At 37.9% G+C, this 16,794-nt stretch overlaps 1 protein-coding gene across 9 annotated transcripts in view; it reads right to left on the bottom strand.

Annotated features, from left to right (window-relative positions):
* Positions 1–7,206: 7,206 nt before the first annotated feature.
* ACER3 (alkaline ceramidase 3) overlaps positions 7,207–16,794 on the bottom strand; it is a 161,765-nt gene continuing 152,177 nt past the window's right edge. For 6 of the 9 annotated variants that reach the window (XR_015142194.1, XM_086340893.1, XM_086340898.1 and 3 more), the window contains 2 exons: positions 9,068–9,113; positions 7,207–8,581 (listed from right to left, as the gene is read on the bottom strand). Coding sequence is in view for 7 of the 9 variants with exons in the window: in XM_086340893.1 (XP_086197019.1) it covers positions 8,528–8,581; positions 9,068–9,113 (100 nt within the window). In the remaining 2 variants the exon portion in view is untranslated. The remainder of the gene's footprint in view (positions 8,582–9,067; positions 9,114–16,794) is intronic. The other 3 variants (XR_015142195.1, XM_086340895.1, XM_086340896.1) reach the window with 1 other exon arrangement.

Genomic DNA, 16,794 nt, shown 5'->3' with positions numbered 1-16,794 from the left:
CCTTAATCAACAATAATCTTTCATGTTCAGACTACCTGCCCCCTGCTTTGTTGCAAACTTCTATATAACCTGACTCCTTCCCTTGCCTCCTCAGGGCAGTTTCTCTAATCGAGATGCTCTCTCCCAGGCTTGAAGTCCTGAACATTCCCACTGAATAAAACAACTCTCTGCTTTCAGGTTGTGACTATATTTCTTAAGTTCACACACACACACACACACACACACACACACACACACACACACACAGAGTTCCATAGTGTATAAATGTAAAACTAGAGGTTGCAATTCCCTCTGTTAAAAGGACAAAGTTTCTTAGATTATCGGTCTGTATTTAATGAGACAATATAATTACTGTCACTTTGGTCACATGGTTAAGTAATTTTTCACAGTGACCTATTTAATTAAACATTCAAACCTTTTAACAACTTCTTCAAATCAAATTCTAAATTAAGTCTTCTTGACCTCTGACTCAGGTTTCCCAGAGGGCCCCTGGAAACTCTTAAAAGGATTTGTTCTCTCAGCTTGTAAAATGAGAAGTATTAAACTAATTAGATTTATTTGATACATTAAATAAATGCTTTGCATGGCAAGCATTAGCAAATACATGATAATGCTTTCTAGATTATACTTTCCCTAGATTATAATTCTATGGCTATGTATTATTAATATAAGTATTTTGGCAACTGTACAAAATTTCTAGAAATTTGTTAATGTCATAACTATCCATTTGTATCCTATCATAACTCCACTTATCTTGAAATGTTCAATGTCACAGAGACAGCCAAATTTCCTTCTCAAATGCATTATAATGAACTTTCATCAGACCTTCAACCACAGCCATTTTAAACCTTTTGTCAGTCGCAGATACTGTTTTACTCTGATGCCTTCCTGAAAACATTGGTAATCAGCTACAGGACTCACTTTCAACAATACCTTCTCAGAAATCTGTGGGAAAAGACTGTAACAGGTACTCTGGCTTATATAACTTTATATACAGGGCTATATTACTTTAAGATCACACCAGTGTACTGAATAAAGATTTCCAGAACTAATGGAGAAGCTCACAGGTTCATGAAATTGCTAACAGAAATCAAGGAAGACCTGAATTTATCACATGGAACTAAATAGACTGATGAAGAATGATTCCTTCTATGACTTTTGCTTAGAATATTCCTGGTTCTTTAATGTTCTATCTTCTAGATTTAAGGAATCCCTTTTCTCTTGAGCTATCTAGAGTTTAAAGCAATTTAGTAGATTATATCTTTGTAAGCAGAAATAAAACATTTCTCTTTTCTCCCTGACTGAATCCTCAGAAATTTGGAGAAAATGCTTATTGAATACTTATTTTCATGGCAATATAGTTATTTGAATAAATTCAACAAGAATTTGTTCTCCTTGTAACAGGACACAATTGGAAACATTAATTATATTACCAAGGTTTTGACTGGAATGTCATATTTGAGGATGGTGTGCATAAATATGACTCGTTTTAAGGAACTAAGGTTGACTTTAAATAGCCAGTGCTTCTTGGAAGTGGCCCAGGACCTGGTTTACAGGAGGCTCAGCTTTACAGGTGAAAGAAGAAGGCCACTTCCTGGCAGGCCATGGAAGCTTAGGACATTTGAGGTACCTGAAGACGGAGGTACTCATCCACATGTGCAGGTAGCAAGATAAGTCCAATAGCAAGTTCTTACCTTGGATTTCTAGTCTCAAGGCTTTCAAAAGTCCCAGCTTGGATTTCTAACCAAAGTTCAAAAGGTCTATGTCTTCAATTACCATTCCTTATGCACTTATATAAATAATCAGGCCAAGTTTGATGAGGCTAGACTCATCTTGTTAACAAAAACAGTCTTACCTTGATTATCTATGATAGAAATGGGGGGGATTATAGAAGTAAATCATGTATTTCTGTAATTGCTGACTTTCAACGCTCCCTGAAAGGAGCTCAGGGTGGAGAACAGAAATGAGGGACTCTGTGCTCTGGGAAAAACTGACAGAACAGGTCTTCAGATAGTTAGGTATTTTCAGGAGCCAATTTTATGTGCCCAATTCTTGTATTTCCTCATATCTAGAAAAGCAGAAACATCCTTCGTGGTGACATCCGCTTCTTGTGAGTAGCAGAAACCTTGGCGGGGAGGGGGTGGGGGTGGGGAGTGCTTGGTTCCAAGTACTATCCCTTCACCAAAATCACACATATACTGACCCTCCCCTCTATCTCTTTGGACTAGTTTCTCAGAGCTATCTAAAATGCTGTCTCCTAGGCTGAAGTCCTCATTTTGCCCCCGGTAAAATTTAACTCACAGTTCTTAAATCCTCTCCTGGGAGTTTCAGTGCCACATCTAAAACCACATCGTCACAGAACTAGCACATCTCCCACCTATTCTCCCAAGGGCCTATTTATCTTTCCCTAAGCATCATTTGTTTTCCTCTAAGTGCCCTTTTCTGCAGTCCCCTTCTCTTATTAAGATGGTAAGTTGCAAATTCTTCAAGACATAATTTACTCTGAACCCCAATTTACATATGTAAAATTTGCCATTTCTCTTGCTAATCAGGCCTTTGTCAGTTTATTGCACAGGCCACCGCCAACTGAATCTAAGAGGGTAGAGGAGAGGCTTCCCCTCACTATTGGAGAAACCAAGTCCAGGGGTATGCTCTCATAAACCTCATCAATACTGGCAGCTTCTCCCTATCTAGTAACTACAATTAGACATAAAATAAAAGTTTCCTTATTCTTAAAGGGAATGCAGCTGTTTCAAAAATAGCATTGAAGTTTTCATTCAGATGGGTCTTGACTGCTCACTTCTAGCCCCCTCCACAATGGACTTCTAGCCAATTTTTAGTCATTACTTCCAAATATTTAGGGGCTTCCCTGGTGGCTCAGAGGTTAAAGCGTCTGCCTGCGAGTGGGAGACCTGGGTTCGATTCCTGAGTCGGGAAGATTCCCCAGGAGAAGGAAATGGCAACCCACTCCAGTATTCTTGCCTGGAGAATCCCATGGACGGAGGAGTGTGGTGGGCTACAGTCCACGGGGTCGCAAAGAGTCAGACACGGCTGAGTGACTTCACTTCACTTCACTTCCAAATATTTACAGCATGATGAATGAGCTGTAATTTTAGACAACGAAAAATAAGACAAAGTGTGGAGCCCTATACCAAGGTGACAGCCGTGGAGCCCTGTACCAAGATCACGGAATAAAAATCTCTAGAACTGATCAAGCCCCATAGCAACTGTTGCCATGGGTGTCCAGATCTAAATCAGCCAGTTCCCTGACTTCATATTCCCTATAGCATCCTAACCAATCACCTAATGCCACCGTTCCAGTAGGAATTCTGTCTTGAGGTTATAAAAATTTGGCCACTAGCATGCAAAAGGGCCCTCTCTTGAGCTGGTCCACTGTTCTAACAGCATCTTGCACTCTAATAAACTTCATTCTCTTTTCATTCTGCCTCATGTCTGGAAATTCTTTTCCAACCCATGCACGTACCACGACACAAAGTGATCAAACATGGTACTGATATGAAGCGAGCTGCCCTGACAGCTCAGTTGGTAAAGAATCCACATGCAATGCAGAAGCCCCAGGTTCGATTCCTGGGTTGGGAAGACTGCCTGAAGAAGGGACAGGCTACCCACTCCAGTATTCTTGGGCTTAACCTTGTGGCTCAGCTGGTAAAGAATCCGCCTGCAATGCAGGAGACCCGGGTTCGATCCCTGGATTGGGAAGATCCCCTGGAGAAGGGAAAGGTTACCCACTCTAGTATTCTGGCCTGCAGCATTCACGGACTGTATAGTCTATGGGGTCGCAAAGAGTTGGACACAACTGAGCGATTTTCGCTTTCACTGATATGAAGCAACTGGAAGACAGATGTAGATCTGCAAATTGCTACTTAGTTGCAAATTCCATTTAGAACTGGTGCTTTTTGAAACATCAGTTTCACATAAATGCTTATCCAGTAGCACATCATAAACCACAGGGCTAGAATAATTTTTTTTCTCTCATGTAAATGTGGAATTGAGAGCTAAAACTGTTAAACTTAGCAACAAATGATTTTTTCAAGAGCAAAATAATACGCAACCCATAGGACTCATAAGAAAAACTTAAACTAAATTATTAGCCACCTCTCAAAGCAAAGGCATCACTTTGCTGACAAAGGTCCACATAGTTAAAGCTATGGTTTTTCCAGTAGTCATGTACAGATGTGAAAGCTGGACCACAAAGAAGACTGAGCACTGAAGAACTGATGCTTTTGAACTGTGGTGCAGAAGACTTGAGAGTCCCCTGGACTGTAAGGAGATCAAACCAGTCAATTCTAAAGGAAATCAACTCTAAATATTCATTGGAAAGACTGATGCTGAAGCTCCAATACTTTGGCCACCTCATGCAAAGAGCTGACTCACTGGAAGAGACCCTAATGCTGGGAAAGACTGAGGGTAGGAGAAGGGGTCGACAGAGGATGAGATAGTTGGATGGTATCACCAACTCAAAGGACATGAATCTGAGCAAACTCCAGGAGATAGTGAAGGACAGGGACTGCGTGCTGCAGTCCATGGGATTGCAAAGAGTCAGGCATGGCTTAGCAGCTGAACAACAGTCACCTCTAGGGACCCTGACTAAATTCTGAACGTATTGTCATTAAAACAGCCCTTGTGTTTTTTTCAGGCATTTAAAGATTTTCATGTACCATATACCTGAAGTTCTTGGTCTCTTGATTTTCTTTGACTCACATCTCTTCCTTTCCTTGGTATATGAAAATCCCTCTCACTCTAAGAAAAGTCCAGTCATGGAAATTCTGTACTGAAATTAAGTCATAATACTTGATCTAATTCTAAACCAAATAGCACTATTTGGGTTTCTCATTTGGGGATTACTCAAAAACAAATGTTTCTCCTGTTCAAATTAATTCATATAGTAGCACAAGGTTGAAAGAGATCATTTCAGGAGTGGCAATGTTTCAGGAAAGCACCACGTTGGGAGGGGTGGGTAGAGTGACCAATCAGATGAACATAAGCACCTTTCACCTAGTTTTTCCTTAAAAGGAATCAAACAGCTTTCAATTTTCTGGAGTTCAAATGGCAGCAGAGGTAGGATATTAAAATGTGCAAGCTAACTGCTTCTTTTGCATCCTCATAAAGAAAATGAAAAGAAATAGAGGAAAACACTAGAATGGGAAAGACTAGAGATCTCTTCAAGAAAATTAGAGGTACCAAGGGAACATTTCATGCAAAGATGGGCTCAATAAAGGACAGAAATGGTAGGGACCTAAAAGAAGCAAAAGATATTAAGAAGTGGCAAGAATACACCGAAGAACTATAGAAAAAAGATCTTCATGACCCAGATAATCACGATGGTGTGATCACTTACCTAGAGCCAGACATCCTGGAATGTGAAGTCAAGTGGGTCTTAGGAAGCATCACTATGAACAAAGCTAGTGGAGGTGATGGAATTCCAGTTGAGCTATTTCAAATCCTGAAAGATGATGTTGTTAAAGTGCTGCACTCAATATGCCAGCAAATTTGGAAAACTCAGCAGTGGCCACTGGGCTGGAAAAGGTCAGTTTTCATTCCAATCCCAAAGAAAGGCAATGCCAAAGAATGCTCAAACTACCGCACAATTGCACTCATCGCACACACTAGTAAAGTAATGCTCAAAATTCTCCAAACCAGGCTTCAGCAATACATGAACTGTGAACTACACGACGTGTAGTCATGTATGGATGTGAGAGTTGGACTATAAATAAGGCTAAGCGCTGAAGAATTGATGCCTTTGAACTGTGGTGTTGGAGAAGACTCTTGACAGTCCCTTGGACTGCAAGGAGATCCAACCAGTCCATCCTAAAGGAGATCAGTCCTGGGTGTTCATTGGAAGGACTGATGTTGAAGCTGAAACTCCAGTACTTTGGCCACCTGATGCAAAGAGCTGACTCATTGGAAAAGACCCTGATGCTAGGCAGGAGAAGAAGGAGGATGAGAGGTTGGATGGCATCACAGACTCAATGGACATGGGTTTGGGTAAACTCCAGGAGTTGGTGATGGGCAGGGAGGCCTGGCGTGCTGTGGTTCATGGGGTCGCAAAGAGTCAGACACGACTGAGCGACTGAACTGAACTGAAAGGACTAATGTTTTCTAAAATACAATTTGCTGTAGGGCTCATAGATGAGCACCTTTCACATTAAGTGATATATACACAAAACATTCTTCACTCAGAAGAAAACAGGTTTCTTTGGGCACTTCCTAGTTAACAGGAAAGGGAACAGGAAATGAACAGACAATGTTAATAAAGGGAAGAGAAGTAGTAATAACCCTGTAATACTATAACCCAAAGTCCTAGAAGGAATAAAAAAAGTAAGCCACATTGAAATAAAGATGATTCAGCAGTATCACAAAGTTCATTAGTATTTTTGTAATACTGATACTCGATATGGCACAGATACAAAGTTTTGTGTGCTAATACACAGATTGCTAAAAAGGGAGCCAGGTGTGAGACAAAAACTAACTTAGAAAATTAAAGAGCCTGATTTAGTCTCTGCTTTCTGACCAACCCTTCTAAAATGTCTTCTGCTAAGCTTTCATGCTGTTGTTTTCACAGCAGAAACAAGGGTGTTTGAAAAACTGGCCAGTGTTATAGTCTCCAAGCTGCTGGACAACTTTATTCAACAAGAAATTACACGTGGCTGTGGTTGAAACAAAACAAACTGTTCAAAAGGACCTCAGTGTCAGGGTATGTTCTCTGTACCCTTAATCTGACCTTAATACTGTAGAACCTTAGTCTCACAGTGCCTTCCTGACACAAACAAGACAATGATGTGAAACAAATGACTTATTCAAAAAATGTCAGATGGCTGACAGCCTAGGTAGGTGCGCGTGAAATGCAGCCAGACGCCAGAATCTAGAAGCAAAAGAAAGAATAGTCCTACAGGCTTGTGTTGGTTCTGTTTAGTTTCCATTTTCCTAAGGCACAACCAAAGTTCTTTCATATTTATACTCTGGTAAGTGTTTTTCTCGCTGGAGGATCATAAAAGCAGGTGGAAGTAACAGTCAATTGGCATGCTAAAGTAAGAAAAACAGGACTTGGACTAAAACTAAGGTCAGCTGGTGAAAAAAAACAACAAAATTTGTATTGGTTTTAAATTAATACCAAGGTTTCTTACTGAAGAACAGAAAAACAACAGAAGTGTCTTACATCTTTGCATAAGAAAAAAATGACTTTCCTTTGGAAGCTGTAGCTCAGAATTTAATCTGGGGTAATGATAACATGTAATAAAAACAATATGGATTTTATAATAATGTATAAGCACAGAAAAGTTGTAAAAATGCTAAGGTACAGAGCTACAAATATGGTGATATATGAGCAAAGGGGTCAAATCAAGTTTTCACTCCAGGCAGGTGTTGTGTTTAGACAAGTGACTCAATTTGTTATACATTCAATTCCAATAGAATTAGCTGCCTTACAATGAGATTTCACTGCCATCTCTTAGCGCTTTAATTTTTGGTAGTTCTGTTACAAGTTCAAGTAAGTTAGAGCTGTTTTCAACCCTAATGTCTATTTCCTTCTAAAAACATGAAGGAACAGGCATTCTAATAAGCTTTATGTAAATAGGATCCTGATCATTTTAGCTCTAGTTAACTCCATGCATTTCCCTGGGCATAACTATTGACTCTCTGAAAACTGGAAAATATTGCATAATTTTAAAGTCAGAGTACAACAACATTTACTGGTAACCTCAAATAAGTTATTCTAGGAGGATGAAATATGAGTAGGTCAGTCCACCAATCATGTTTGCCTAGCCATAAGAACAGTCACAACTTAAAGATCTGCAAAGATCAAAGGAAACATGGCAACAACCTTTAACTGGCTGGAGGTGGAACATTCTACAGGTGTCCTGGCAGCCTTCATAAAGGGCAGAAGGTGACTGACTCACCCGCTCTGCTGGGCTGTGACCACACAGAGACACTCCAGCGCCCACCGTAAGTCTGGAATGTGACAAGTGTAGAACCCAGTGGCAGGTCTGAGCTTGCTTACAACACTCCGACCAGCAGAGGCAGATAATGACAAAAATATAAATCAAGGCTGATGCAGCTAAGTGCTGCCTCATAGCAGGCCAACTGGGTATGGGGTTTTGCTAGTCCTTAGCTGACTGTTTTCATTATTTAATCAAATATTAAGAAAAATTCATATGCAAGCCTTGTCAAAAAAGAGAAAAAGTTAACTTCCTATGATCAGCATAAACTGTTAACCTGTTAAGAGAAGACCAATACTTCCAGCATTCGGGTATATACATACACATTATGTCTGTTTCTTTTTAAACATCTTAGGGTGAGGCTGAGGAGAGGGAAGACAAATGAGATAAAGACACAAGCTAAACATCCAACAAGTCCCATTCCTCATTCTCTGTGTGGCTGGCAGCATGTCAGAAAGTCACTCCTTTGCTGTGACGGTCGTAATACATCTGAACATGTAGATCTTTATTTCCTTGTTTGTTTGGCTAGGCCTAGGGTACGTGCTATTTTATTTTCTTGGTGTAACAATTCATCACTGCTTCCTGAGAGGCTCAAACAGGATCACTGGCCAGATTCCGAAGAGAAACTGTTTGGAAACAAGTTAGGACAAAATGAAAGAAGATAAAATTGTTTCATGTTATCCCTGAAAAAGAAGTCTTAGGCTATGACTACAGTGGTTTGTTAGTGGTTGTCCTGGTATTAATAATCAGAGCACAGCATATTCTTTCCAGGTCTGCAGCATATCTCAGAAACAATTTTTACTTATTTAAATATATTAAGCATTTACTTTGTCAAGCATGGAGATGGGCATTTAAATTCTCTCAGATGCTTAAAACAGCTCTTCAACTTAGCTATTAACAGCTCCATTTTATTGCTGAAGAAACTAAGGCTTGAAGAAAGGAGACTTGCCCAGGGTCATAAACAGTAAGTCAAAGACAGAAGATTCAAGAGCATCTGGTTCCAAAGCCTGTACTCTTTCCACCCCATCCCCTTCTTCTACCTCCATCCCATCCTCCCATTACCTCCTCCTCCAACACACACATACAAACAACTCCCTAGGAAGAAGACTTACCTTCACCTTTGGCCTGTATCTCAAATAAAGTGTTCTTGTATATAAACTGAAAGAAAAGGGGAGAGGGAAGAGCTTTTCAGACAATTTTTTTTCTTTTAAATTAAAGTATAGTTGACTTACAGTGTTGATTAGCTTCAGGTGCACAGCAAAGTGATTATACACACACACACACACACACACATATGTATTCTTTTTCAGATTATTTTCCATTAAAGGTTATTACAAGATATTGAATATAGTTCCCTGTGCTATATAGTAGATCCTTGCTGTTTATTTTATATATAGTAGTGTGTATCTGTTAATCCCAAAGCCCTAATTTATCCCTCCTTCCCCAACCCCTTTTCCCTTTGGCAACCATAAATTTGCTTTCTATGTCTGTGAGTCTATGTCTGTTTTGTAAATAAGTTCAGACAAATTTTTAATTCATGTAAACTGGCTTATTGACAAATTCAACCACACTGCCTCTGTATATACAAAGAAAAAGTAGCACTGATAAATGAACTTTAGTAACCATTTTTTGAGAATGTACTCTGTGCAGAATACTTGGCAAAGTACTAAGAGAGACGGAGAAATGAACAACTCTAGCACTGGACACTCAGGATATTTGTAGGGAGCATTCCACTCATGCTTGATGTGATTCATGTCATGATTGTCAGTTTCATCTCTGAAGTTATATGGCAGTAAGAATTAAGGCAGAGTATTCCTAGAACATTTTAGAAATGGTTATATCAACTCTATAAGGATTATAATATAGGTGTGAAATAATCAGAAAGGTATCACTTCTTCAGAGAATTCTTTAAAATGAATAACCTCTGAAGATAAGATTTTAATATCAAAGTTAAATTTATTCCTGAAAAATTTATTAAACTATGTATAACTTACAACATACATAGTTTATGTACACTATTTAATTGTATTTGAATAGTAATATATAGCATGAGTACATATGTAAAACATAATTTTATAGCATGAAAAATTTCCTACTTTAAATAAGAGAATGAAAAAGAGCATGGTAACTTTGTGTGGCTATACCATCCTACTGTACCTCAAACTGGAATTGTGAAGAGAGGCATCATATATTAAGAAGAATACTGCACTGTTTTAGAATATAACCTTTGTTGTTATTCAGTCACTCAGTCGTGTCCAACTCTTTGCAGCCCCTTAGACTGCTGCACACCAGGCTTCCTTGTCCTTCACTATCTCCCTGAGTTTGCTCAAACTTATGTCCATTGAGTCAGTGATGCCATCCAACCATCTCATCCTGCTGCCCGCTTCTCCTGCGCTCAATCTTTCCCAGCATCAGAGTCTTTTCCAAAGAGTAGGCTCTTTGCATGAGGTGGGCAAAGTGTTGGAGCTTCAGCTTCAGCATCAGTCCTTCTGAAGAATATTTAGGGTTGATTTCCTTTAGAATCGATTGGTTTGATCTCCTTGCTGCCCAAGATTATAATAATATAAACTTACTTTGACAGTTTTTCAGACATTAATCTCTAAAATGAGGCTACCATACTCTCTTTAGTGAAGAGTCCTGGACTGGGGCAGAGAAGCCCTGGATTCCAATCCTTGCTGTTCCCTCTACCACTGTCAACTATTTATTAAGTACCTACAACATGTGGGCAAGCACTGGACCCAGAGCTGTATACACACTTCATTCTTAAATTACCCTACTAGATAGGTATTATTCTTGTTTTGCATATGAGAAAGTCTCAAAAAAGGTCAAACATTTCATTCAAGGTGGTATAGCTATTAAATGGTAGAAGCAAGATTTGAAGTCAGGTGCCATCTAATGATTATCCAACATGTTGTCCTGTAACTGGGCAGTGATCAAGTCACCTCTCTCTGGGCCCCAGTTTTGTTCACCATAAAATGAGGAAGTTATACTGGGTTATTTCTAAGGTCTTGATTGGTAGATGGTTGTAAATTTGTGTGAGTAATGTCTGATGGCTACTTCTGTGAAACATATTCCTCTCCCCTAATTTACTATTTTTTTTCCTCTGCTCAGTTTCAAAGCAACTAACTTTTTAGTCTTTTGGGGGTGGAGTAGAGTGAGCTTCTGATTCATTCAACTTGATGCAGAAAAGTCTTCCATTAGACTCCCTTCTTTGGGCTGGCTCCTTTTCTTTGGTTAGCTTTAGGTCTTGACTTCTGCCTCCTTTATTCCATGAGGCCACGGAATCAGAGCTTAGAATTGATGGACTGACAAAAATTCTTCCAGCCCAAAGCAGCTGTGGTGCTCTTTTTAGGTACCTGTTTTCTTTTAGACTGTAACATTTCTTTTAATATTGTCAACATTTGATGCTTTAAATATTTTATTCAACACTCTTCGTTGTTTTAGCAGGAAATCTGTCTGAATATCCTAGGCTGGCATCATTGCAAATGAAAGTCCTGCTCAATTTAAACATTTCAACAATCTATGGAATAAAAGAGTATTCTCCTTATTTTAACAGATCAGGAAATGGAGACTTAGAGCTAAGTAAATAACTTGGCTCAAGATTGTTACCCAGTTATGAAGTAAAGGAGTAAAGATCTGAACTCAGATATTTTTACTCTACTGTGTTACTCTTTGTTTCAAACATCTGTACAGGACTTAAGTTTTAGAGTACATCATGTTACTAAATTCTCAAATCGTCCCTCTGAAATATCATTATTTACATGTTCCCTTCAATGAGGGACCTACAGAATCAAAATTTCCATATAATTAAAACTTATAACATCGAAGTTTCTTTTATTTTAGTTATTTAGGGTGAAATATATCTAAAATATATTCTATTCTTCCCTGTCTCCTTAAAAAAAAATAGGAAAACATTTTAACATTACTAGAAAAAAAAATTAACTCAAAATCTTGCCATCAAATCTCACCAAAATGCTTCAATTTTTGTGTATTTACTTTAAACTGTGTCACCATACAAATGAATTTTTACACTGGTTTAATAATTTTATATACATGACTTTGTTTCACTTAAAAATAAAAATGTCTGTGATTCCATTTTAATTTCTAGATTTTGGATCAATTTCACTATCATTATTCGGAATTCTTTATCAGGTAGATTCCCTAAATAGATAAATAGCTTGGAGACAAGGATTGAGAAGATGCAAGAAAGGTTTAACAAGGACCTAGAAGAAATAAAAAAGAGTCAATATACAATGAATAATGCAATAAATGAAATTAAAAACACTCTGGAGGCAACAAATAGTAGAATAACAGAGGCAGAAGATAGGATTAGTGAATTAGAAGATAGAATGGTAGAAATAAATGAATCAGAGAGAATAAAAGAAAAACGAATTAAAAGAAATGAGGACAATCTCAGAGACCTCCAGGACAATATTAAACGCTACAACATACGAATCATAGGGGTTCCAGAAGAAGAAGACAAAAAGAAAGACCATGAGAAAATACTTGAGGAGATAATAGTTGAAAACTTCCCTAAACTGGGGAAGGAAATAATCACCCAAGTCCAAGAAACCCAGAGAATCCCAAACAGGATAAACCCAAGGCGAAACACCCCAAGACACATATTACTCAAATTAACAAAGATCAAACACAAAGAACAAATATTAAAAGCAGCAAGGGAAAAACAACAAATAACACACAAGGGAATTCCCATAAGGATAACAGCTGATCTTTCAATAGAAACTCTTCAAGCCAGGAGGGAATGGCAAGACATACTTAAAATGATGAAAGAAAATAACCTACAGCCCAGATTATTGTACCCAGCAAGGATTTCATTCAAGTATGAAGGAGAAATCAAAAGCTTCTCAGATAAGCAAAAGCTGAGAGAATTCTGCACCACCAAACCAGCTCTACAACAAATACTAAAGGATATTCTCCAGACAGGAAACACAAAAATGGTGTATAAATCCGAACCCCAAACAATAAAGTAAATGGCAATGGGATCATACTTATCAGTAATTACCTTAAACGTAAATGGGTTGAATGCCCCAACCAAAAGACAAAGACTGGCTGAATGGATACAAAAACAACACCCCTACATATGTTGTCTACAGGAGACCCACCTCGAAACAGGGGACACATACAGACTGAAAGTGAAGGGCTGGAAAAAGATTTTCCATGCAAATAGGGACCAAAAGAAAGCAGGAGTAGCAATACTCATATCAGATAAAATAGACTTTAAAACAAAGGCTGTGAAAAGAGACAAAGAAGGTCACTACATAATGATCAAAGGATCAATCCAAGAAGAAGATATAACAATTATAAATATATATGCACCCAACACGGGAGCATCGCAGTATGTAAGACAAATGCTAACAAGTATGAAAGGAGAAATTAACAATAACACAATAATAGTGGGAGACTTTAATACCCCACTCACACCTATGGATAGATCAACTAAACAGAAAATTAATAAGGAAACACAAACTTTAAACAATACAATAGACCAGTTAGACCTAATTGATATCTATAGGACATTTCATCCCAAAACAATGAATTTCACCTTTTTCTCAAGCGCACATGGAACCTTCTCCAGGATAGATCACATCCTGGGCCATAAAGCTAGCCTTGGTAAATTCAAAAAAATAGAAATCATTCCAAGCATCTTTTCTGACCACAATGCAGTAAGATTAGATCTCAATTACAGGAGAAAAACTATTAAAAATTCCAACATATGGAGGCTGAACAACACGCTGCTGAATAACCAACAAATCACAGAAGAAATCAAAAAAGAAATCAAAATTTGCATAGAAACGAATGAAAATGAAAACACAACAACCCAAAACCTGTGGGACACGGTAAAAGCAGTCCTAAGGGGAAAGTTCATAGCAATACAGGCACACCTCAAGAAACAAGAAAAAAGTCAAATAAATAACCTAACTCTACACCTCAAACAACTAGAAAAGGAAGAAATGAAGAACCCCAGGGTTAGTAGAAGGAAAGAAATCTTAAAAATTAGAGCAGAAATAAATGCAAAAGAAACAAAAGAGACCATAGCAAAAATCAACAAAGCCAAAAGCTGGTTCTTTGAAAGGATAAATAAAATTGACAAACCATTAGCCAGACTCATCAAGAAACAAAGGGAGAAAAATCAAATCAATAAAATTAGAAATGACAGTGGAGAGATCACAACAGACAATATAGAAATACAAAGGATCATAAGAGACTATTATCAACAATTATATGCCAATAAAATGGACAACGAGGAAGAAATGGACAAATTCTTAGAAAAGTACAACTTTCCAAAACTCGACCAGGAAGAAATAGAAAACCTTAACAGACCCATCACAAGCATGGAAATTGAAACTGTAATCAAAAATCTTCCAGCAAACAAAAGCCCAGGTCCAGATGGCTTCACAGCTGAATTCTACCAAAAATTTAGAGAAGAGCTAACACCTATCCTGCTCAAACTCTTCCAGAAAATTGCAGAGGAAGGTAAACTTCCAAACTCATTCTATGAGGCCACCATCACCCTAATACCAAAACCTGACAAAGATGCCACAAAAAAAGAAAACTATAGGCCAATATCACTGATGAACATAGATGCAAAAATCCTAAACAAAATTCTAGCAATCAGAATCCAACAACACATTAAAAAGATCATACACCATGACCAAGTGGGCTTTATCCCAGGGATGCAAGGATTCTTCAATATCCGCAAATCAATCAATGTAATACACCACATTAACAAATTGAAAAACAAAAACCATATGATTATCTCAATAGATGCAGAGAAAGCCTTTGACAAAATTCAACACCCATTTATGATAAAAACTCTCCAGAAAGCAGGAATAGAAGGAACATACCTCAACATAATAAAAGCTATATATGACAAACCCACAGCAAACATTATCCTCAATGGTGAAAAATTGAAAGCATTTCCTCTAAAGTCAGGAACAAGACAAGGGTGCCCACTTTCACCATTACTATTCAACATAGTTTTGGAAGTTTTGGCAACAGCAATCAGAGCAGAAAAAGAAATAAAAGGAATCCAAATTGGAAAAGAAGAAGTAAAACTCTCACTATTTGCAGATGACATGATCCTCTACATAGAAAACCCTAAAGACTCCACCAGAAAATTACTAGAACTAATCAATGATTATAGTAAAGTTGCAGGATATAAAATCAACACACAGAAATCCCTTGCATTTCTATACACTAATAATGAGAAAACAGAAAGAGAAATTAAGGAAACAATTCCATTCACCATTGCAACGAAGAGAATAAAATACTTAGGAATATATCTACCTAAAGAAACTAAAGACCTATATATAGAAAACTATAAAACACTGGTGAAAGAAATCAAAGAGGACACTAATAGATGGAGAAATATACCATGTTCATGGATTGGAAGAATCAATATAGTGAAAATGAGTATACTACCCAAAGCAATTTATAGATTCAATGCAATCCCTATCAAGCTACCAACAGTATTCTTCACAGAGCTAGAACAAATAATTTCACAATTTGTATGGAAATACAAAAAACCTCGAATAGCCAAAGCGATCTTGAGAAAGAAAAATGGAACTGGAGGAATCAACCTACCTGACTTCAGGCTCTACTACAAAGCCACAGTTATCAAGACAGTATGGTACTGGCACAAAGACAGAAATATAGATCAATGGAACAAAATAGAAAGCCCAGAGATAAATCCACGCACATATGGACACCTTATCTTTGACAAAGGAGGCAAGAATATACAGTGGATTAAAGACAATCTCTTTAACAAGTGGTGCTGGGAAATCTGGTCAACCACTTGTAAAAGAATGAAACTAGAACACTTTCTAACACCATACACAAAAATAAACTCAAAATGGATTAAAGATCTCAACATAAGACCAGAAACTATAAAACTCCTAGAGGAGAACATAGGCAAAACACTCTCTGACATACATCACAGCAGGATCCTCTATGACCCACCTCCCAGAATATTGGAAATAAAAGCAAAAATAAACAAATGGGACCTAATTAAACTTAAAAGCTTCTGCACATCAAAGGAAACTATTAGCAAGGTGAAAAGACAGCCTTCAGAATGGGAGAAAATAATAGCAAATGAAGCAACCGACAAACAACTAATCTCAAAAATATACAAGCAACTCCTACAGCTCAACTCCAGAAAAATAAATGACCCAATCAAAAAATGGGCCAAAGATCTAAATAGACATTTCTCCAAAGAAGACATACAGATGGCTAACAAACACTTGAAAAGATGTTCAACATTACTCTTTATCAGAGAAATGCAAATCAAAACCACTATGAGGTACCATTTCACACCAGTCAGAATGGCTGCGATCCAAAGGTCTACAAATAATAAATGCTGGAGAGGGTGTGGAGAAAAGGGAACCCTCTTACACTGTTGGTGGGAATGCAAATTAGTACAGCCACTATGGAGAACAGTGTGGAGATTCCTTAAAAAACTGGAAATAGAACTGCCTTATGATCCAGCAATCCCACTGCTGGGCATACACACTGAGGAAACCAGAAGGGAAAGAGACACGTGTACCCCAATGTTCATCGCAGCACTGTTTATAATAGCCAGGACATGGAAGCAGCCTGGATGTCCATCAGCAGATGAATGGATAAGAAAGCTGTGGTACATATACACAATGGAGTATTACTCAGCCATTAAAAAGAATACATTTGAATCAGTTCTAATGAGGTGGATGAAACTGGAGACTATTATACAGAGTGAAGTAAGCCAGAAGGAAAAACATAAATACAGTATACTAACGCATGTATATGGAATTTAGAAAGATGGTAACGATAACCCTGTGTACGA

This window comes from Bos grunniens, chromosome 15 (genome assembly GCF_055505025.1).
Source record: "Bos grunniens cultivar Pamir isolate PY7600 chromosome 15, Bosgru_T2T1.0, whole genome shotgun sequence".
Lineage (NCBI taxonomy): Eukaryota > Metazoa > Chordata > Mammalia > Artiodactyla > Bovidae > Bos > Bos grunniens.
Note: the sequence above shows the minus strand (reverse complement) of the source record. Positions and strands in the feature narration are given on the sequence as shown.